The sequence below is a fragment of the Crotalus tigris genome, unplaced genomic scaffold (genome assembly GCF_016545835.1).
Source record: "Crotalus tigris isolate CLP2741 ecotype Arizona unplaced genomic scaffold, ASM1654583v1 scf7180000024372.1857965, whole genome shotgun sequence".
NCBI lineage: Eukaryota > Metazoa > Chordata > Lepidosauria > Squamata > Viperidae > Crotalus > Crotalus tigris.
In genome coordinates this window covers 117,366-139,922 of record NW_024100542.1, presented here as the reverse complement: position 1 = coordinate 139,922, position 22,557 = coordinate 117,366, and the positions used below count along the sequence as shown (strand labels likewise).

Here is a 22,557-nt window from a genome sequence, read left to right as displayed (position 1 = left end):
TCTCCTCTACCCTGAGGTCTTAACTGGTGCTAAACCCTAAACCCAGCTGCACACATCTCTGAGAGGGAGACTCCCCATTCTGGAGTGTTCCTGGACTTGGTGATAAATGCCAGGTTGGCTGCTCTTCATCAATAAAGCCACAAATAAGAGAAGCTTTGTTATTAACTGATCTAGCATTTACTAACAGCTGAATACATGGGCTACTGAGAATCTGCTATCCAAAGACTGGCCATGACGTCAGGAACATGTCACTGGTATTAAATATAAGGGATGTCTTCATCTGTAATTGGCCACCCTCTGGCTCCTGTCTAAGACTACTACATGAAAATGTTTTATTTTCTGAAAAACCTCTTCCCATTTTGATCCTGTTGCCTAGAACTCTTATCTATTTCTCTAATTACACTCTTTTCTATGAAGGCTTTGATTTACTTCTGGAGGAGGCATTTATGAGAAGGGAAGATGTCAAGTGGCTGGAGGGGGCGGGGGGGACAATGGAAAAAAAGTGTACATCCTCTGCCCCATTTGTACTAATGTCATCATATTGCAGCCATAACAAAAGGGTATAATTTGCATTTTGATGAAAGCATCAGATCTTGTGAACAGATTCTGTGAATAAAATTCCAATGAGAAATTGGGCAATACAACTAAAAGGTGTATAGGAAGATGTAAGGCAGACTTCAAAGAATAGAAAGAAAAATCAGAATTTGAAGAGTTCTCATATATTAGCATACTCTTACGGGGAAATCAGGAACCAGCCAAATTAAAGACCGAGTTACTCAAATTAGCAGACATGAATCAAACCATTGGGAGGACATATGGGCAATGATTGAAAAGTTTTCTGGATCTCAGATTCTATTGGCAAGGGATTTCGGTGGAAAATATACCATTTTATCAACCTTGCCCAAATACCAATGATTAAGTCCCAAGGGATAGAAATATAGGTCTTCTTCTCAAGATGGTTAAGGGTAACCAGTAAGAAAAGGTGGAGTTGTACAATCAAGATTGATGGGGAATGCATTAAGGTAGAAAAATGTAGGTTGAAGATAGGGCAAGTTATGCTCCACTGAATGATAATTATGAAATATCCCAAGATGGGTTTTGGGAAAAGGTGTGTAGCCTTCGGAATGATTGCAATCTAGGGCAAAAAAATAAAAATAAAATAAAATTGGGGAGCATGAAAGAATGGGAGAAAATAAAAGATTACAGAAAAAGTGAGTGAATCATTCAGAATGATGAAAGAATGAATGAAAACAGTAATTATTTGGGATTTAATGCTTAATGATAGAACTTTATGCTTTGAATACATGTGTTAAGCATATATTTGTTCATGTTTATGTGAAGCAAAGAAATGAACCTACAACATCCTGGGATAGTTTATGAAAAAATGTGAAAGACTTAATGAAGCATAAGGGAGTTTTTGTATTTGGGCAGAACATGTCTGCGTCTTCAGAAAAAATGATGGACATAGAGCAAAGTAATATGAATAATAAAGTGAAAGTAATTCAACTGAACATAGCAGTCTTGCAAAAAGTCAAACCATAATTCCGCCAGATTACATTAGCAATTAGATTAATTTTAAGAATTACTAGAAAACCAACATGAAAAGGTGCTAGTAACAGACTGAAAAATATAGTTCAAAAGTGAGTGGGATTATGATACTGATAAACATGAAATATAATATTAGTGAGCAGCTAAATGTTTAGACGATGCTTAGTGTTGAACTGGAAAAGACTGTAAACAAGAAAATATATAAGGGAACAATTGTGGGAAATAAAAATAAAGATGAGAGCAAGACAGTTTATAATGTGCTCAGAGAATTGCAAAAAAAAAAAAAAAAGTAGCCAAAGAGAATAAACATTTAAGAGTTGCTGTTATTCAGAAGGGCAGAGAAAATGCAGCACAATTATGAAGGAAATTTAAAAATTTCCTTCATAATTATTGGAGTAAGCTGAAAAGCCTGAACATGGAGCCTTCTGCAGACTATATAGAGGGGTTTTTGTTTATTTTGTTTTGTTTTTTTAAAAAAGGGAAACAATGAGTTGGGATGAAACTGAAGTGAGGGGATGCTGGAAGAAGCATGCAAATATGATGCTACAAATGAGCATGCAAAGAATAGGGATAGATTGAAGGATGGAACTGAAAAATATGGATAGAATGCTATCGATATTATCACCAAAAGAAAAGTCACAAAAAGACCATAAATGCTGAAAAAAAATGGTAGGGTAGGCAAATTAGATGGTGTATTGGGAGAAAATTTAAAATATGTTTTCAGTGTGAAGTGATTACAGTGCCTAGGGCTGGGGAACCGAAATTCAAGTTGACCATCAGCCAGGGTACTTCAAAGGATGATTTGGGACCACTCATGCTTTTTCAGCCCAACATACCATCCAAGATGGGTTTCTGAGGAAGAAAAATCAAGGAGGTATTGCTTTGTCTTGGTCTCCTGGAGGACAAGTGGTGGCACATAAATGTTACAAAGAAATGGATTATGAAATAGTGGAAAATCTGTGTGGCTTATTATACATGGATGTTTAATTTAAAATTGGGAGAAGGCTCATATTGTTCCCATGGAAAGGGAAAGGTAGTGTGGGTGAGTGAAAAGCTACAGGGAGATTGGTTTATTAATTGTTCCTATGAATGTACCTGGGAGAGAATGAGCAAAATTGGGGAAGTGCAAAAAGGTTTTATGCTTGGCAGAGATATACAAGTGATATTGTTGTCCTTTAGGCGGACAAAGGAATTAAGAAATTCTTAATTTCTTAAAATTAAGAAATATTTGTATGTGAGAAAGAAATTCTATTGCAAGTTTGTTGATTTAGGAAAAGTTTATGATAAAAAGAACAGGCTTGGAATTACGGAATATTCTGTGTACAGTTGAAAGTTGGTTCCTGAATGTGATAATAGAGGTATTAGAGACATATAAAGCAAGCATGACAATCAAAGGAACACTTAAGTAAGCAGGAAGTAAGACATGAATATGTGATTTCCCTCCCTCCCCGTGATATTTAATTATTATACATTCCTTTATAAAAGTATAATGAATAATTATAAGAAGGCTTGCATTGGTTGGGGACATGAATGTGAATATATTTTCATTTATGGGTGAAGTCATATTGTTGGCTGAGAATGGAAATGAAGGGCAAACAAACTTTAGATATGTGAATGGTGCAATGAGGAGTGATGTAGGAAACTCTCAAATAATTAGATTTGAAAGGGAAAAGGGAGTACAAATTATTAATAAATGGAAAAAATGAAGCAAATGGGCCAATCTATATATCTTGGTACAATGACTGTAGTTGTAAAAATGGATGGAGAAGTTAACATAAGTTATACTTTTGAGATTTTTAAAATGACAAGCAGTTTTGTGTTATACAGTATCATAGGACTGAGGAGAGGCTAATTGTGAAATAGAGATCAATGTTTGTGCTCCAAGGGACACATACTCTTCCAAGTGAGGAAAAAACTTTGAGCTATAAAATGAACTCAATAGATTTATAAAAGTAGAAATTCAAAATTTTGCAGAAGAGGGGCAATGTTAATGAAAATATATTCTCCTTTCACAGGGACATTAAATTTTATAATTCTAGCAATAAAATATTGAAAAAACTTGACAGAATCTTTTCAAAATAATCTGAAAGAGACAGTGAAGTTAAAGCAAATTAATTTCCAATTCTATCTTTATTTTGACATAGTGAAGATCTGTACATAAATACCTGAACAACGTGGTGCTTGTGACCAACGTTTCTTCAAACATTTAACGAAAGGAGACCCAAGAAGAGCATAACGTGGGTTGCATCGATACTGCACCTTCTCCTGAGGCAAATACGTCTCCTTTATTATATTAACAATTCGACCATTTTGAATTTGAGGGGGAGAAGAACATCTTACATCTAAAATGATAATTAAAAAATAGTCCCATTTAGATAAAATGCATTGGTTTTCTCAAAGCAAGTGTCTCTAAACATGCTTCCACTTTTGAAACCAAAACAGATCATGCACATCATATGACACAGAAAATACAAGGGTGGCATGGACCGGTCTCTGGTTTTAAGGTAAATAAGAATAAAACTAAAATATTATTGAAAAATATGTCTAGGAAGGGAAAAGATTTTATAGCTGAAACAACCGGTTATGAAATAGTTAATAAGGTTAAGTATTTAGGAGTTTATATTACAACATCTAATGGAAAATTGTATAAGAATAATTATGAGCTTATGGGTTAAAGTTCAAAAAGATTTAAATGATTGGCAAAAGCTACAACTATCGTTATTAGGGAGAATTTCAGTAGTGAAGATGAATGTTCTACCAAAGTTTCTTTTTTTGTTTCAGATGATACCCATTTTAAAGAAGGATGCTAATTTGGATGAGTGGAAGAAGGGTATTAATAAATTTATTTGGGGCGTAAAGTTTAAGATTTTACAAGATGCTCGAGAAAGAGGTGGACTTAAAGCACCAAATTTGAAATTATATTATGATGCGGCCACTTTAACTTTAGTAAGTGACTGGCTCAATTTAACAAATAGAGATATTCTTGTTCTTGAAGGTGGGATTTATTATATGGTTGGCATGCATATTTAATTTTTGATAAGAAAGTAGATTTGGTCTTTAAGTCACATATTTTAAGATATGCTTTACTCCGAGTTTGGAAAAAATATTATTATAAGTTAAATTATAAAATACCTATTTAGGGGATCCCTGGACAAGCAATCCAGGGGGTTTCCAAGGGGGTGAATTTTGACAACATTTCGTATAAAGAGTTACTTATTTGGTTGGGTACTGATTGGCAATTAAAGTCTTCTGATGTGTTAAGGCAAGAAAACATTTTACAATCGTGGTTTCAATATTTGCAAATTGTGCAGAGATGGACTTTGGATAAGAAAGTGGGAATTACTTTAGTAGATGAAAATTTGGTAATTCAGATCAAGGATCAGAAATGTGCCCATATTAAAAGAATTTATAATGAGTTAATAAAATTGGATTTAGAAACAGAGTTAGTTAAAGATTTTATGATTAAATGGGCCCAGAATATTCAAGAACCAATCTCGTTGGACTTATGGGAGGTAATTTGGACTAGAAATGTTAAATCTACGCAAGCCCAGAATTTGAGGGAAAATTTTTACAAAATGTTTTATAGATGGCATCTGGATCCTAAAAAGCTGTCCTGTATGTACCCGAACCTGCAACCTAAATGTTGGAGATGTGGTTGCTTGGATGCAACCCATTTTCATGTTTGGTGGACTTGTAAAGTTATTAAAGCCTTCTGGATTATGATTTGGTGGAACATTCAAAAGGTTTTTAAAAGGAAGATTAAGTTTACTCCCCAGCTGTTTCTTTTGGGAATTTTCGTGGACTTTAATGTTAAAGAAACTATTTTAATGTTGAATTTAATAACAGCAGCAAGATTACTGGTGGGTCAATATTGGAAGAAGGATACTCTGCCTTCTTTAGAAGAATGGGTATTTAAGGTTTCTAATTTAGCAGAAATGGCTAAAATTTCTGCTTATTTAAAGGACCATTCACAAGAGAGATATTTTAACGTATGGAGAAGATGGATAGAATATGTTCAGAAGAAATATGGAACTACAAAGTTTCACTTATTCTATGAGTAATGATTTTGTTTATAAAGTTATGATGTTAAAGTTTGAAGAGAGTTAAAGGTTTTTATGATTTTGTTCATTGTATAATTAGTAAACTTAAATAGATTATATTTAATATGTTTGCATAATCCTGTATTTTGCTCTGGGAAGTCGGGGGGAGGAGGGTGGGGGGAGAGGGGTGGGGGGTGGATGGGTTGAAGTTTAAGTAATTCAGATAAAGTAGAAATAGTCTTATTGTATATAATATTAATGTTTTAATTTTGAGAAAGGAACTGCTCGGGCATTTCCCCTGGACCGCATCAAGAGGGAGGAGAAGAAGGTGAGAAGTATGTAGGAAGGTTGAGGTGAAGGAGGAGAGGGGCTGAGTGAAGAAAAAGAGGGAAAGAAGTAAGTTGGTTTGAGGTGGGATGCGGTTTGGGGAGAAATGGGCGGGCAAGACCGAATGTGGTGTGTATCAATTTGTTTTATTTTTTATCTGAAGTATTTGTAAGATTGTTATGTATTGTAAAGTTGAAAATAAAAATTTTTACAGAAAAAAAAAATACAAGGGTGGCCATGCAGGCTTGAGGCTGCTTCCTTTTGAGGTGAAGGGAATGTGAGGCTACAGACAATGGAACCTCCTCTTCCTCCTACAGTGCCTGTTTCTATCCTTCTTGAAGAAATGACACTGTGTGCTTTCAATCATCACTATCACGATACTGTACCTGATCAGCCTTACTTTAATGGTGGTGGTGTGTTTGTGTAAGTAATTTCCCCTGAAATTTATTTTGTAGGATGAGTGTCAACCTGGGGGTTGGGGGAACCTCTATAAAATCTCTTTACTAATTTTGTTTGTAAAAGCAAAAGAAGAATACAGTGTTGGTATGTAATTGGTAACTGTGTATTAGAGCAATTCTGAAAGATTGTATTGAAAACTGGATTATCCTGCAAGAAATTTAATCAGATAAATCCTTCTAAGAACTGCATGCAGAGAACAAGTTGTCTAATAAACCTCTGCATGATGACTATTCTGGCCTTTCCCTTTCCAATCAGTCTCTCACAAAACTGGATATCAAAGTAATGGAGGCAACTGTTCTGGACAGATTGCGTCTAAATGGAGAAAGGATGCAAAGAAGTAGTTTTTGTTATTTACTTTTATTAATTTTTATCAGGGATAAAGATAACAGTGCTAGGATTTTTCAGACATTCACTAAAGCAGATAAGGATCAAAACCAGAGTGTTAAGTGACTAATTTAGGTTTTGAAAATATTCTACCGTATCTCTATATTTGGATTAATGGTATTTTTTTTAGAATGTTCCTTTATATTCAATTTATTCAGACGAGCTATTCTCATATTTAATAGAAGAGAAAAAGTGAGAAAACTCATTTGCTAGAACAATTGTTCTGCTGCGTGGATATTAAATAATTAAATCATGTTTATTCCAGTACAGATCCTAAATGGCTAATTTCAATTTTTTGAAGTGATTCAAGAGAGATAGAAGAGAGATATAGGCCAAAAATAAATTATGACAAAATATATCATCCATATTAGGCCATCTCAAGTCACAAAATTGTTCACATGTTGGTCAGTTCCAAGAATTCTTCTATTGGTTAATTTAAAGAAGCCGCCTTTGCCCATACAATGGCAAGAATCATTCAGTCTCTGGAACAACAAATGCCTGATTGCCTGAGTCTCCACAGATTCAAAAAGTAAGACAGCAAGTGCGGCCTCTTTCCTTTAAACACCATTTTTCAACAATTCTGTTTAGAAAACAATTACCTGGAGTAATTCAAAAATAAAATAACTGTACCAACACAAGTGAACGATCCCATCCATTCTCCTTTTCTACATGTTTTGCTAGCATTGCCTTCAGCATAAAATCCTCGATTGCATTTATAGTTTATTATTTCTCCAGGATCATATTCTTCTCTGTCTTCTTGCTGCAATGAAGCATTGTGGATTTCCGGGGGTGGACCACATGACTTTTCTGAAAAACAAAATGGAAAAGGCTACTTTCAACACAAATTAATTTATGCTGATTTCTTTAAACATTAACAATTCTGCATATCATTATCAATGCCAGTTTTTTAAAAGTTAAGATGCGAGAGCCCAGTTCAATTTACCCTAACCTTTGGAAAGAATTCCTTCATGGGGGGCTGTATGTTTCAGAAGTCCAATACATTTTTTAAATAGAATCCTAAATATTGCAGGAGATTATGAGATATAATCTAGACTATTAAATCAGAAGAGCATAATTTAATGTTGTGTTATTTAAGTATAACTGCAGTGTGTATTTACTAAAATTCATTTTCTTTCGCAAGGGAATAAGCTGAAGAAATTGATTAAAGTTTGGTTTTTGATTTGCAAAAAATGCTTCTCTGCCCTGTTTTTCTCTAAAAGAAACCACCAAAAGTTTTTGAGTTGTTTCAGGATTTAGTAAAACTACATTCTAAAAGCAGATCAACAGAAACTAATGGGAACTATTCTAGATGCCACAGGACAGAGTCGTAGAGTGTGCCATTTCTGAAGATGTTGCCCTTATGTACAAATGACTGGTTTAAGGTTTGAGTTTTACAAATAATTTCTTGCATCCATTTTCTGGAAAATGGCTATTGGAAGTTGAAAAGCTCACCCTGACTGTCCTATTTTTTTTTATAAACAAATATTAAAATGTTCTTTCTTGAAGAGGAACATGAGTGGTTATGGATTATCTACAAAAACAAACTCACATCAAAGAAAGGTATTTCAGATTCCAACTCCTGCAATGCATCTTCAACACAGAGAGGAATATGGAAAGTTGCTTTGTGAAATTTTATTTTTAACTTTAAAAAAATCTTAAAGGGATCAGGTCTTTATTTAGTAAGAAACGTCAAATTGCTCTAGATCTCTTGTGGGCAATTTACCTGTTTGGTCTAAGTATCTAATGCTTGGGAGATAATGTCTAAATATCTAAAGAATCAGACTTTTCCTATCTTTATCCCTCTAAATTGATGTACTGTAACTAAGAGCTTTTGGGCAAAAATCCCAACTGTCTCATTATAATTTCTATTTAATTTGAGCTTTTTCCAGTATAATACGAGAATATTAACTTTCTTGGTCATTCCAGTCTTATTGATAAATAACATTGCAGGTGCATTCAGTAAGATAAGAATTGATTTATCTACTACATATAGGCTGAGTATAGGTAATCAGCACTTCCACTGTTCCATTTGTCAGGAAATCCTTGTAAATGACAATAGTACCACTCAGGATTAAATGCTAGCTTTGTAAGAAAAGGGATGGTAATGCAATTACCTGGGTAAAAAATATGCACTTCTGATTGTAAAGAATCTCCCTGGAATTCTCTGATAATAACTAATGGCTAAGTAATGTCTAACACAGGGGTTCTCAACCTTGGCAACTTTAAGACTTTGGACTTCAACTCCCAGAATTGCTGGTCTAACAGCACAATCTTAGTTTAGAGACAAAACCTGTAAGGAATTTTCCTGGATAACGTTTTCAATTAGCATCTTTTTGGGAGATTTCTCTGTTAGTAACTTAAGTCAAAAACTCTATGTGCACAGACACTGTAATGAATGTTTTGCAGTAAACATTTTAAAAAGATATGTGCACAACACATCCACATGTTCAGAAGCAGACAGATACACATTAAGAATATAACATCCTTCTCAGTTTCTCTTCCACAGCTGTACTCTTAAGTAGGTAAGCATGTGTATATATTTTGGATAGTGGAATGTATTTTGGCATACTAATGATCCCTATTGTAATTTTTTCATTAAACATTCTTTCTATTCTCCAAATGGATTTTTTCCCCATGACATGGGAAAATTATTTTATGTACTGAAGCAAGGTTTCTGGTAAAAGATGTATCCTTTGGCATATAACCTGACAGATTTATTTATTGTATATGTTGAACATGAGCAGTGCCAGAATGCATTGTTGTTTTACCCTTGTGAAAGGAAAAAATATCTTAATAATTCTTTCTGTATAAATCAAACATATTTCTTTAATAGTCAATTAAAATAAAGGCAATGTCTGCTGAGAAATACTTAGTAAAATGAAGAACTGTGACCTTTGCAGTAGATGGTGAAAGATTGTGGTTGACACACATTTTACACAGGAACAGAGTGCTGAAACAGATAGCATAGGAACTGAGGAACTGAGCCTTGTTCACAGGTACAATGACATGAGTAGAAATGGTAGTGAGGGAAATAGTGGTTAGAGCAAAGACAAGGAAGAACAGGAAACTGGCTTGCCCAGTGCTCTTCAACATCTTCATCAACGATTTGGACGAGAGAATAGATGGGGAACTCATCAAATTTGCGGATGACACCAGGCTGGCAGGAATAGCCAACACTTCAGAAGACAGGCTTAAGATACAGGAGGACCTACACAGGCTTGAACACTGGGCACTATCTAACAAAATGAAATTCAATGGTGAAAAAAGTAAGGTTCTACATTTAGGCAAGAAAAACCAAATGTACAGGTATAATATAGGGGGTACCTTGCTCTATAGTAACTGTGAGAGGGCTCTCAGAGTCCTAGTGGACAATCACTTAAATGTGAGCCAGCAGTGTGCTGCAGCTGCCAAAAAAGCCAACTCAGTGCTGGGCTGCATTAACAGAGGAATAGAATCAAGATCACGTGAAGTATTAATACCACTCTTCAATGCCTTGGTAAGGCCACACTTGGAATACTGCATCCAGTTTTGGTCACCACGATGTAAAAAAGGTGCTGAGACTCTAGAAAGAGTACAGAGAAGAGCAACAAAGATGATTAGGGGACTGGAGGCTAAAACATATGACGAACGGTTGCTGGAATTGGGTATGTCTAGTTTAATGAAGAGAAGGACGAGGGGGAACGTGATAGCAGTGTTCCAATATCTCAGGGGCTGCCACAGAGAAGAGGGGGGTCAAGCTATTCTCCAAAGCACCTGAGGGCAGGACAAGAAGCAACAGATGGAAACTAATCAAGGAGAGAAGCAACATAGAACTAAGGAGAAACTTCCTGACAGTTAGAACAATTAACCAATGAAACAACCTGCCTCCAGAAGCGGTGAATGGTCCAACACTGGAAGTTTTTAAGAAGAGACTGCACAACCATTTGTCCAAAATGGTATAGGATTTCCTGCCTGAGCAGGAAACACAATAGTCAGTTCTAGGAAAAGAGAGTTGACCAGGAGGTCAGTCCCAAGCAGCCATAGCAACATAGTCTTATCAGGATTCATTTGAAAGAGAAAAGGAAGTACAAATTATTAATAAATGGAAAAAATAAAGCAAATGCAATCTATACATCTTGGTAGAATGATGACTGTAGGTGTGAAAATGGATGGAGAAGTTAGCATAAGTCTTATATTTGAAATTTTTAAAATGACAACCAGTTTTGTGTTATACAATATCATAGGGCTGAAAAGGAGAGGCTAATATTGAAATAAAGATCCCATGTTTGTGCTCCAGAAGACATATATTTCCAAGTAAGGAAAAGCTTCAAGTTATAAAATGAACTGAATAGATTGAAATAAGTAAATTAACAGTGTTTTAATACTATTTTTATTTCCCAGTATTCACTTTTAGTGATACAGCCAGAATCACTTGTGCACTTTTTGTAATTCAAGTAGCTTGCTCACCATAAAACACCAAAATTGAAAGAAAAAAACCAAAGTGGCCTCCCTTAGCATTTTTCAGCTTAACAGCAATTTGCTTTTTATCATTTCATGGCTCCTACTTGAATATACAAAAGGAAGTTAAGGAGCTTCCTTTTATATATATATATATATTTCATCTATTCCTCTGCCCCAAAAAAACTCAATGTCTGATATAACCCTCTGGTTCACATGGTTAAGTTTAACCATCTTTCTAATTAACCACAGTACAGTGGATGAACTCAACTAATGAGTGACACATGGAGGATTAAAATTTTACCTGGATTTAGTAAACAATCCTAAATGTATGTTTACCAAAATTCTTGAAAAAAATGATCATCAGGTTTTCTTAGCTGGAGATGTAAAAAAAATTGAGGGTTCATAGACTTAATAAAAATAATAATAATAATAAAGTTGGAAGGGACCTTGGAGGTCATCGAGTCCAACCCCCTGCTCAGGCAGGAAACCCTATACCATTTCGAACAAATGGTTGTCCAGTCTCTTCTTAAAAACTTCCAGTGTTGGAGCATTCACCGCTTCTGGAAGCAGGTTGTTCCACTGGCTAATTGTTCTAACTGTCAGGAAGTTTCTCCTTAGTTCTAGGTTGCTTCTCTCCTTGATTAGTTTCCATCCATTGCTTCTTGTCCTACCTTCAGGCGCTTTGGAAAATAGCTTGACTCCCTCTTCTTTGTGGCAGCCCCTGAGATATTGGAACATACTTATATAATATGGTCATGTAACCAGTACTTTTTTAAATATGGTACTTATATTCATGGGAAAATCTTTAAATGTTGAAGATGTTAATGTGATTTTGAATTACCTATAGCCACCCAGAGTCACCCTATCAGGGAGACAGGCAATATATAATTTTAATAAATAAAAATAAAATAAATATACCAATATTTTCAATCTGATTGTATACGATTGCATCATGCATAGAGGTCGTTAAAAGAAACATATTGAGAAATTGAAAAATAATATTACAGAAGTAACGCTTTTAGAAATATATAACTTATCTATCTTGGAAAAGACAACATTCTTTACTAATCAAAGGATGAAGCAACCTGTACTATTTTGGCAAAGACTGTATATTTTGCAATAATGTTTTGCATTTGATTTTACTCTAGTACCATATGGTATTTATTAGTAACCCTAGTCACTATTGATCAATCAAAGGAAGATATTTTTATTATTATTATTAGCTCATTGGATTTTTTTTCTCCCTTTTCTCATTTAAATATCTTTTTAAAAATTAAAAAAAAATGGTTACCAGAATTCTGTAGATGTGCAGAAACAATTCTGTGCTCAAAGCCTGGACTTAAAATGTGCTCAGAGGCCACTTCCAACTTCAAAGAGAGGAACAAAACTGGAACTAGCCATGCTTACTAGAGGATTGGAACCCTGATCATGACAAGAGGCAATGTTTATTCTCCAGCATATACAGGAAAGGCAATGGTGGTGTTCATCAAGATTTATGAGGAATATAACAGAAAAGAGCATGTTGTAGGGGCACTTTGTGTCACTCAAACATTAGATAATCTTGAGATGTCACAGAATCATCCAGTTTTGTCATTTGCTTTGAATGCCCTTGCACATCTATTTCCTAGTAATATACAATATCCAACACATTCAGAAACAAAGCTCTGACAAAATTATGATTTTCCTAGAGTCAAAATTAAGGAAGGCCTGAAGATCCACCTAACAATATTGATAGTCTACAGAAGATTGGCAATGTTAATGAAAATATATTCTCCTTTCACAGTTCAACAGGGACATTAAATTTTATAATTCTAGCAATAAAATATTTAAAAACTTGACAGAATCTTTTCAAAATAATCTGAAAGAGACAGTGAAGTTAAAGCAAATTAATTTCCAATTCTATCTCAATATAGTGAAGATCTGTACATAAATACCTGAACAACGTGGTGTTTCTGACCAATGTTTCTACAGACATTTAATGAAAGAAGACCCAAGAAGAGCATAACGTGAGTTGCATCAATAGTGCACCTTCTCCCAGAGCAAATACGTCTCCTGCATAACAAAGCTATGGATGCAACTGCACTTACTGGAAGAACCACTCAATAGATGATGCACTTTTTGTGTACTTCATCTTAGTTTGGTGCACTTGGTGGAGAAGAATACTCACGTGCAAATGCTGTTTGTTGATTTTAGTTCTGTGTTCAACAAATCATTCCTCTGCATTTCGTGAACAAGTTTTAATACTTCTTTACCTAACTCGATACTTGACTTCATTATTGATAGGCCCCAGTTTGTGTGAGTTGGAAGAAAAGTTTCCAATTCCATCTTCTTGAGTATGGGTTCCCCACAGGGATATGTTTTGAGTCCATTATTGTTCACTTTGATGATCCATGACAGCTGTGCCAAGTCTGCTATGAATCATATTGTGAAGTCTGTGAATGACACAGCAGTGGTGGGTCTTATCTGGGATGATAACAAAGATTCTTATAGGGAGAAGATGAAGGCTTTGGTGGACTGGTGCAATAAAAATAATCTGGTTTTGATTGTTAATAATAAAAACAGAAAAGATCATTGTTGATTTTAGAAAGAGCCGGCATAGTCATACTCCACTTTGTATCAAGACTGCAGCTATGAAGATGGTCAATAGTATTAAGTATCTGGAGGTGCAGATAACTTACAAACTGACTTGGTCTCTTCATATGTTATCTTTAGTGAAGCATGCAAACCAAGTGTTTGCATTTCCTGTGTCAAATGAGGAGACCACATCTTTCTCCTTCTGTCCTGGCCACTTTTTTTTTTAATTTTTATTTTAGACCAACAAAACAAAACAAAACACAACAAAACATTACACACATACACACGTAATATATCCTTTTTTGTTAACAGCAATTTGTAACAATACTCTTCTATTATTTACATTTCCCCCCTCATTCTTCTTTGAAATATTTGTCCTTATTGCCCCATTGTTTCTTATTTACGTTTTCCTTCTTTCATATTCTACTACTTACTAGGAATAATTCACATTATTATTATTATACATTATTATACACATATTGCCTCTACCAACACCTCATTTTAAATTTCCAACATATTCATTGTAGTAACTCTCGTATTTTTTATAAGACTCAATTTTGGAGATAAAATTTTACAAGCCCTTCGAGCTATTTATCAAAAACAAACGGCACAACTTATAGTTAATGGAGGTTTATCAGCGGTATTCCCAATTGAAAAGGGGACTAGACAGGGTTGTCCATTGTCTCCACTGCTGTTTGTGTTAACCTTGGAAATTTTATTGATTAAAATTCAGGAATCATCGAAGATAAAAGGAATAGAAATTAACAAAAAAGAATACAAATTAAGGGCTTTTGCAGATGATCTAGTTGTTACATTATCTCAACCATCTTATTCTGTAATGGAGTTGTTACAATTGATAAATCAACATGGACAAGTTTCAGGTTTTAAAATTAATAATAATGAGACTAAAATATTGTCTAAGAACATGACCAACTTGGATAAGGAGACATTGGTTAGATTGACAGGCTTTGAGGTTGTTAATAAGGTAAAATATTTGGGTGTTATTTTATCTGCTTCCAACTCAAAATTGTATAAAAATAATTATGAAACGCTGTGGGTTAGAATACAAAAGGATTTGGATAATTGGAAAAAGCTGCAATTGTCCCTTTTGGGGAGAATAGTAGCGATTAAAATGAATGTTCTGCCAAAATTTCTCTTTTTATTTCAAATGATACCTATTTTAAAGAAAGAAGCAAATTTAGATGAGTGGCGGAAAGGTATCAATAAATTTATTTGGGCAGGGAAAAAACCAAGAGTAAAACTTAAAATTTTACAAGACATATGAGAGAGAGGTGGACTTAAGGTACCGAATTTGAAATTGTATTACGATGCTGTGGTCTTAACATCAATTAGTGATTGGGTCAATCTAACAAATGTAGATATACTCCTTTTGGAGGGATGGGATTTACTTTTTGGATGGCATGCCTATTTAAATTATAATAAAAAGGTTGATAGGGTCTTTAGATCTCATATCTTAAGAACTTCTTTACTCCGGGTTTGGAAGAAATACTATAGAAGTGATTCAAGAATTCCATTATGGGCTATTCCATGGCACCCAACAGAAGGAATAAGGAGAGGAGTTAAGATGGATATTATTTCTTATACACAATTACTTAAGTGGGATGGTAAAAATTGGCAATTAAAATCTATGGATGAATTAGCACTAGAAAATATTATTTACTCATGGTTTCAGTATAGACAATTATTGGAAAGGTGGAAGATAGATTATAAGGTGGGCTTGCTTAGAGAGGATGAGAATTTGTTAAAACAAATTAGAGATCAAAGTCGAACCCACATTAAAAGAATTTATGGTGTTTTGGTGGAATTGGATTCGGAAGCAGAGCTAGTTAAAGATTGTATGGTTAAGTGGGCACAAAATTTTGATGAACCGGTTTTATTAGATACATGGGAGATTATTATTTAATTATTTGTTAAATTCACACAAGCCCAAAACTTACGGGAAAACTTTTATGAAATGTTTTATAGATGGCACCTTGATCCACAAAAATGTCTCGTATGTATCCAAACCTGCAGCCTAAATGTTGGAGATGTGGTTGCTTGGATGCTACTTATTATCATATTTGGTGGTCATGTAAAAGTATCAAAGCTTTTTGGATTAAGATATGGTGGAATATTCAAAGAATTTTTAAAAGAAGGATAAAATTTACTCCACAATTGTTTTTGTTGGGTATTGTTTCTGATTGTGATGATAAAGAGATTATTTTAATGTTAAATTTAATTACTGTGGCTAGGTTGTTAATAGGACAATATTGGAAGAAGGAATTTTTGCCTACTTTGCAAGAATGGTTTTTTAAAGTTTCCTATTTAGCGGAAATGGCAAAAATCTCGGCTTTCTTGAAAGATCAATCGCAAGAGAAGTATCTTTTGGTGTGGAAAAGATGGATAAATTTTATACAATATAAGTATGATATAAGAAAATATTATCTAGCTTTTGAATAATTTATATAAGTTTAAGATATTATTTAGAAGTGTAATTGTTATTATTCTTTAATTTTTTATTTTTTTATTTCTTTTTTATTTTCTCTTTTGTTTTTCCTCTTTTTGTTTTTTATATATAATGGAGTTAAAGTATTTTACAATTTGTTTATTGAGTGTAATTATATTTGCTTAAGGTTTATTTGGGTTTAAAACTTTTTTTCTTTTAAGATCTAGTTAAGCCTGTATTCAGCTCTGGGAAGAATGGGGAAGGGTTTTGGGGTGGGTTGGGAGGGATTGGGGAAGGGGTTTTTATTGTAAAATTTTTAAAAAAATTAATAATAAAAAAAAGACTCGACCAGGATTCCGTCTAGGCCTAGTGATCATACAAATATTCTCATAGTCCAAATCCACTAGCTTCTTATATACCTTATTTTTTTTAAAAAAAGACTCACGTTAATTATTATTTAGTGCATATACTGTTTTTACTCTAATACTATTTCCAACATTAAAATTCACCCCTTTTCATCCAAGTAATAGTAGTAATAGTAGTAAAGTTGGAAGGGACCTTGGAGGTCATCTAGTCCAACCCCCTGCTCGGGCAGGAAACCCTACACCATTTCGGACAAATGGCTGTCCAGTCTCTTCTTAAAAACTTCCAGTGTTGGAGCATTTACTGCTTCTGGAGGCAAGCTGTTCCACTGATTAATTGTTCTCACTGTCAGGAAGTTTCTCCTTAGTTCTAGGTTGCTTCTCTCCTTGATTAGTTTCCACCCGTTGCTTCTTGTCCTGCCTTCAGGTGCTTTGGAAAATAGCTTAATTCCCTCTTCTTTATGGCAGCCCCTGAGATATTGGAATACTGCTATCATGTCCCCCCTTGTCCTTCTCTTCGTTAAACTAGACATACCCAATTCTCGCAACCGTTCCTTATATGTTTTAGCCTCCAGTCCCCTAATCATCTTTGTTGCTCTTCTCTGTACTCTTTCTAGAGTCTCAACATCTTTTTTACATCGTGGTGACCAAAACTGGATGCAGTATTCCAAGTGTGGCCTTACCAAGGCATTGAAGAGTGGTATTAATACTTCACGTGATCTTGATTCTATCCCTCTGTTAATGCAGCCTAGCACTGTGTTGGCCTTTTTGGCAGCTGCAGCACACTGCTGGCTCATATTTAAGTGATTGTCTACTAGGACTCCGAGGTCCCTCTCACAGTTACTACTATTGAGCATGGTGCCACCTATGCTGTACTTGTGCATTTGGTTTTTCTTGCCTAAATGTAGAACCTTGCTTTTTTCACCATTGAATTTCATTTTGTTAGTTAGTGCCCAGTGTTCAAGTCTGTCCAGATCCTTCTGTATCTGAAGCCTGTCTTCTGGAGTGTTGGCTATTCCTGCCAGCTTGGTGTCGTCTGCAAATTTGATGAGTTCCCCATCTATCCCTTCATCCAAATCGTTGATGAAGATGTTGAAGAGTACTGGGCCCAGAACAGAGCCCTGGGGCACCCCACTACACACTTCCCTCCATATAGATGCAGTTCCATTGAGGACCACTCGCTGAGTACGGCCGGTCAGCCAGCTACGGATCCATCTGGTGGTGGTTCTGTCTACCCCACATTTTTCTATCTTGTCAAGTAGTAGGTTGTGATCTACTTTATCAAATGCCTTACTGAAGTCCAAGTAAATTATGTCCACAGCATTCCTCTGATCCACTAATTTTGTCACTTGGTCAAAGAATGCAATAAGTATATTGATTTGATTTTATTTTTTCATTGACATATATAATAATTCCTCCTTTCTTGTTTTATGCTAATATTGTGTATAATGTTTCTAAATTTTACTTTCTCCAGTAATTTTCTATAATCCTATTTTATATAAACTTCCTAAAGATACATCACATCTACATCCAATTTCCTTAAATTGTTAAATATTTAAACTCTTTTTCTTGATATATTTAATCCATTAATGTTTACAGAAAAGAGCTTAATTACGTCTCCCATTTTTAACTTGATCTATTTTTTTGTTTTTATTTTGTTTTATGCTTCTTGTCTCTATAAGTCTTCCTTTTGCTTCTCTTTCTAACCTTTCTCTTTCTTGTAACTTTTGTATTTCTCACTCTCGATCAACTTCCTCTAATAAATCTTCATCATAACTTTTACTCTTCGGCTCTTCCCTACTTTCTTGTTCTTCTCCTTGTGAAAAGTATCTTTCATAAAAGTCCTGTGCTTTCTCAAGTGTATCTATCTTGTATTTTTTTTCCTGCCAAGTTAAAAGTATGTCTTCAGGTATTAACCAACGAAACATGACTTTACATTTAATTAATTGAGTCGTTAAAAATTGGTATTCTCGTCTCTGATTTCGTATACTACATGGTATTTGTTTTAATACAATTATTTCTTTACCTCTTATATATTATTGGTTCGTCTCTTGTTTTTTTATATATTTCATCCCTTATTGATCTTCTAGTAAATTTTATATGGACCTCTCTCACCAATCTTTGCCTTCGTGCACAATTTGTATATACTCTATATATTTCATCTATGTCTCTTTTTACTTCCAGTTTTTTTTTTTGCCTAAAATCTCTGCCAACATCTCTGCCATCTTTTCTCCCAAATCTTCCTCCTTTTCCTCTACAATATTTTGAAATCTTAGAAAGAACGAAGCTTTGTTCATTTCCAGAAAAGCAATACATTCAGTCAACTCCCTATCTGCCTGCTCAGATTTCTGTATCATCCCTTCTATTTTACTATCAACAAGCTCCATTTTTGTTTTGACTTTTTGAATTCTTTGTTCATTTTCCATCATTGTTTGTTGTATATTACCTATCTTATCATTCATATTTTTAATTTCATCTCTCATTTTTCCAATATCATTCTTAATTTCTTTATGATGTATTTTCATTTCTTCATGATTATTTGCTATTGCCTCTTGGGTCATCATCATTGTTTTTTAAATCGTTTGTAGTGTTATCTGCAAACTCTGTGGGTTCATTGCCAATTCTACTTTTTCTTTTTCTTTCCCCAACATAATTTTTTGTGTCCTGGCCACTTTTTACAGAGGCACGATTGAGAGAGTTTTAACAAAGTGCATCTCTGTTTAGTTTGGTGGTGGCAGTGCCTCAGATAGAAGGTCCAGACAGAGAGCGGTAAGGACAGCTGAGAAGATTATAGGAAGCTCATTTCCCATTATTCAGGATACTGCTTATAAGCACTATGTGCTTAGAGCTTGAAGCATTGTTAGAGACCCCACACACCCACTTCATGATCTGTTTCTGTTGCTCCCCTCTGGGCGAAGGTTTCAAAGTATTTATAGCAGAGCTATAGATTCTGTATCAGCTTTGTTCTTTATGCCATCCATCTTGTAAATTCGCAGGATTCTTTTTTCTTCACCATGTATATGTATACATTCTAACTAGACTGTGATGTTTCTCTGTGTCATATATGTTTGTGTATGTGGGTAGATACATAATGGTATTTTTTGAGAGATGAATGTAATGAAATTTCATTTTAATGTATGCTGATTAGTGTACACTTAAAGTGACAATAAAGTTTCTATTCTACTCTCCTCTCCTCTCCTCTACTCTACTCTATTCCACTCCACTCCACTCCATTCCATTCCATTCCATTCTCTATTGTCTACACCAGGGGGTGAGGGAAATTGAAAAGGAGATATCAATGTCCTTTGCTGGTGCTTGGAAACCATCAGAGCAGGATGAGGGAGAACAGAGTGAGATAAAGGCTGCTAAGTCTTCTTTTTCTCTTGTTTACTCTTTATGGTTTTCTGCTTCAGTGCTGTTTCTTTATTGTTGTGATTAGTTGGTTATGCCAAGGACATTTTATTTTGTTTTAATACTCTGTACAGATAATCCTTGATTGACAATCACAATTGAACCCAAAATTTGTTGCTAAGGGAGACATTTCTTAAGTGAGTTTTGCCCCATTTTACAACCTTTCTTGCCACAGTTGTTAAGTGAATCACTGCAGTTGTTAAGTTAGTAACACAGTTGCTAAGTGAATCAGGTTTCCCCATTGACTTTGCTTGTCAGAAGGTTACAAAAGGTGATTACATGACTCCAGGACACAGCAGCTGTCATAAATTATGAGTCAGTTGCCAAGCAGGTGAATTTGGATCATGTGATCATGGGGATGCTGCAATGGTTGTAAATGTAAAAAATGGTCACAAGTAACTTTTTTCAGTGCTGTTGTAATGTTGAACGGTCACTAAATGAACTGTTATAATTCAAGGACTACCTGTATAAGCAGCTAAGAGTCTATAGATTGTGGTGTAGTAAAAATGCAGAAATAAATAAGCAAATAAACTTAATTATTTAAGGCAGGCAAGGTAACCACATGTGCTACTTCCAGACACAAAAATTGCACAAATCTTAAGATCCATCTCTTATCCTGTATCCTCATGACCTCACATAGACTCCGTATCTGGGCCCACATAGGAAGCGCTGAAGCAGAGGATACATTACCAAGAGTGTTGAGCTGTATTTCCTATTGAACAGAAAAGCAGACATTTCCCATTGGAGGAACTTCGGCTTCATCTCACCGCCCAGCTCTGCTTCTCAACATTCTAGAACTCAAGGCACCAAATGCCATTGGCTGTAGTCTCCCCACCCTATCTAATCAATCTCAAGAATAGTCTTTGCAAAGTGGCAACTTAATGTTATTTTTTTCCTGAATAGTTAAAGGTTATATTTTGCCCCTTCTTACTGTCCACCTGGGGGAATGCTGGCCTACTGAGGGAATAGAGAAGGTAATCTGTGGAATGGAAGTTGGGCAACTGGGAGGATGGGTAGAAAAATGGTGGGTTTATCGAAGTCCCACAAGTTTATTATCTATTTATCACCCAGGAAAACTAAGCTTCCCTCTTCTCAGATCTCAACCATTTATCCAGCTGTAGCAAATGCTACTGCTGAATCAACTAAAACTAACTCATGCAGAGGAAACCATGATTCCAAAGCAGAAAGTGATGGTGATAACATGGATTCTAATTTAGAACATAAAAAGAGAGTAAAGAACATGTTAAGAGATTAAAGCCTATAGCCAGAGAAGCATTCAAAGCAAATTCTACTTCCCACCCCAGGAAGAACTGGATGAAAGGCATGGCATGCAAATCATAGCCATTACTTACAGCCAAATCAGATCACTCTACAAATCTCAAATAATAGAATAAATAGAGGAAAATGGGGATCCAAAAATGCAGCCATACTCTTTCTCAACCAGCTTACATATTGTGAAAGGCAATTGATTGATTTGAAAAAGATTAAATGGGTCCCACCCAGGAGAAACTCTAAGCACATCCCTCTTATTTTTCAAATATCTTTCTGTTGCCAACATGCTGTTCAAAATGAACTTCATGTAGATATTACAAAGAAGTGAAAAGATTACAGAGCTCTGTAGCCACAACAGAGTGGCCATGGGATGGGTCTTTCACTCCCTATTAACACTGATTGGGACCAGCCTTGGAGAAAGAAGCTGTAGATGGCCCAAAAAATATCATAGTCGATGATATCAAAAGCTGCTGATAAGTCAAGAAGAGCAAGAATGGTCGCATTACCCCCATCCCGCTCTAACCAGAGATCATCAACAAATGCAACCAATGCTGTCTCTGTCCCATAATCAGGTCTGAATCCTAACTGAAAGAGGTCCAGATAATCTGTTTTATCCAGAACCGTCTGAAGATGCCAGGCAATCATCGTTTCCATCACCTTTCCTAAGAAGGGAAGATGAGAAACAGGACGAAAGTTGTCCAGATTAGATGCTATCAAGATATTTCTTTTAAGGAGAAGGTGAACCAGGACCTCCTTAGAAAGTCCCTGAAATGTCCCCTCCTGCAGTGATGAATTAATGAGCCCACCTACTAGTCACTACTTTGGAGGCATCCACCGTCCTGTACGGAAAAAGATCTGACAGGTGGTAGCACTGACAGCATGAAGGAGTATGTCCATTTCCTCCAGATCCAACAGGATCACCTTGTTCCCAGATCATCGAGAAAGACCTCACCCCAGGCATCTCACATGGACTTGCATCACAGATGGGATCTAACTGGGAGTGAATCCAAGTGACTTTGTCCATCAAATATTGAACAAATTCTTCTGCATGGCCCTCTAGATGATCACCAAATATCTCCTGCTACAGGAGGGACCAAGTGATCTGGAATAGGGCCATTGGGTGACACTGCAGATGCAATAAGAGCTGTTTTTCCACTAAGATAGACCTTAATAGCAGTTCTAAGTTGTGTCCAGTTGGAATCACCTTCATTGTCCTCTAGCAGCACTCTAGGCATCTCTTAACTCTTTTCAAGATCCATAACTCCTCTTTTTCAATTGATTTTTAACCATTTCT

General features: G+C 35.3%; 1 protein-coding gene across 2 annotated transcripts in view; it reads right to left on the bottom strand.

Moving 5' to 3' along the window:
* The window catches only part of LOC120301236 (complement factor H-related protein 1-like), a 52,830-nt gene that overhangs the window by 5,669 nt on the left and 24,604 nt on the right, over positions 1–22,557 (bottom strand). For both annotated transcript variants that reach the window (XM_039328180.1, XM_039328179.1), the window contains 2 exons: positions 7,389–7,565; positions 3,714–3,890 (listed from right to left, as the gene is read on the bottom strand). In XM_039328180.1, the coding sequence (XP_039184114.1) occupies positions 3,714–3,890; positions 7,389–7,565 (354 nt within the window). The remainder of the gene's footprint in view (positions 1–3,713; positions 3,891–7,388; positions 7,566–22,557) is intronic.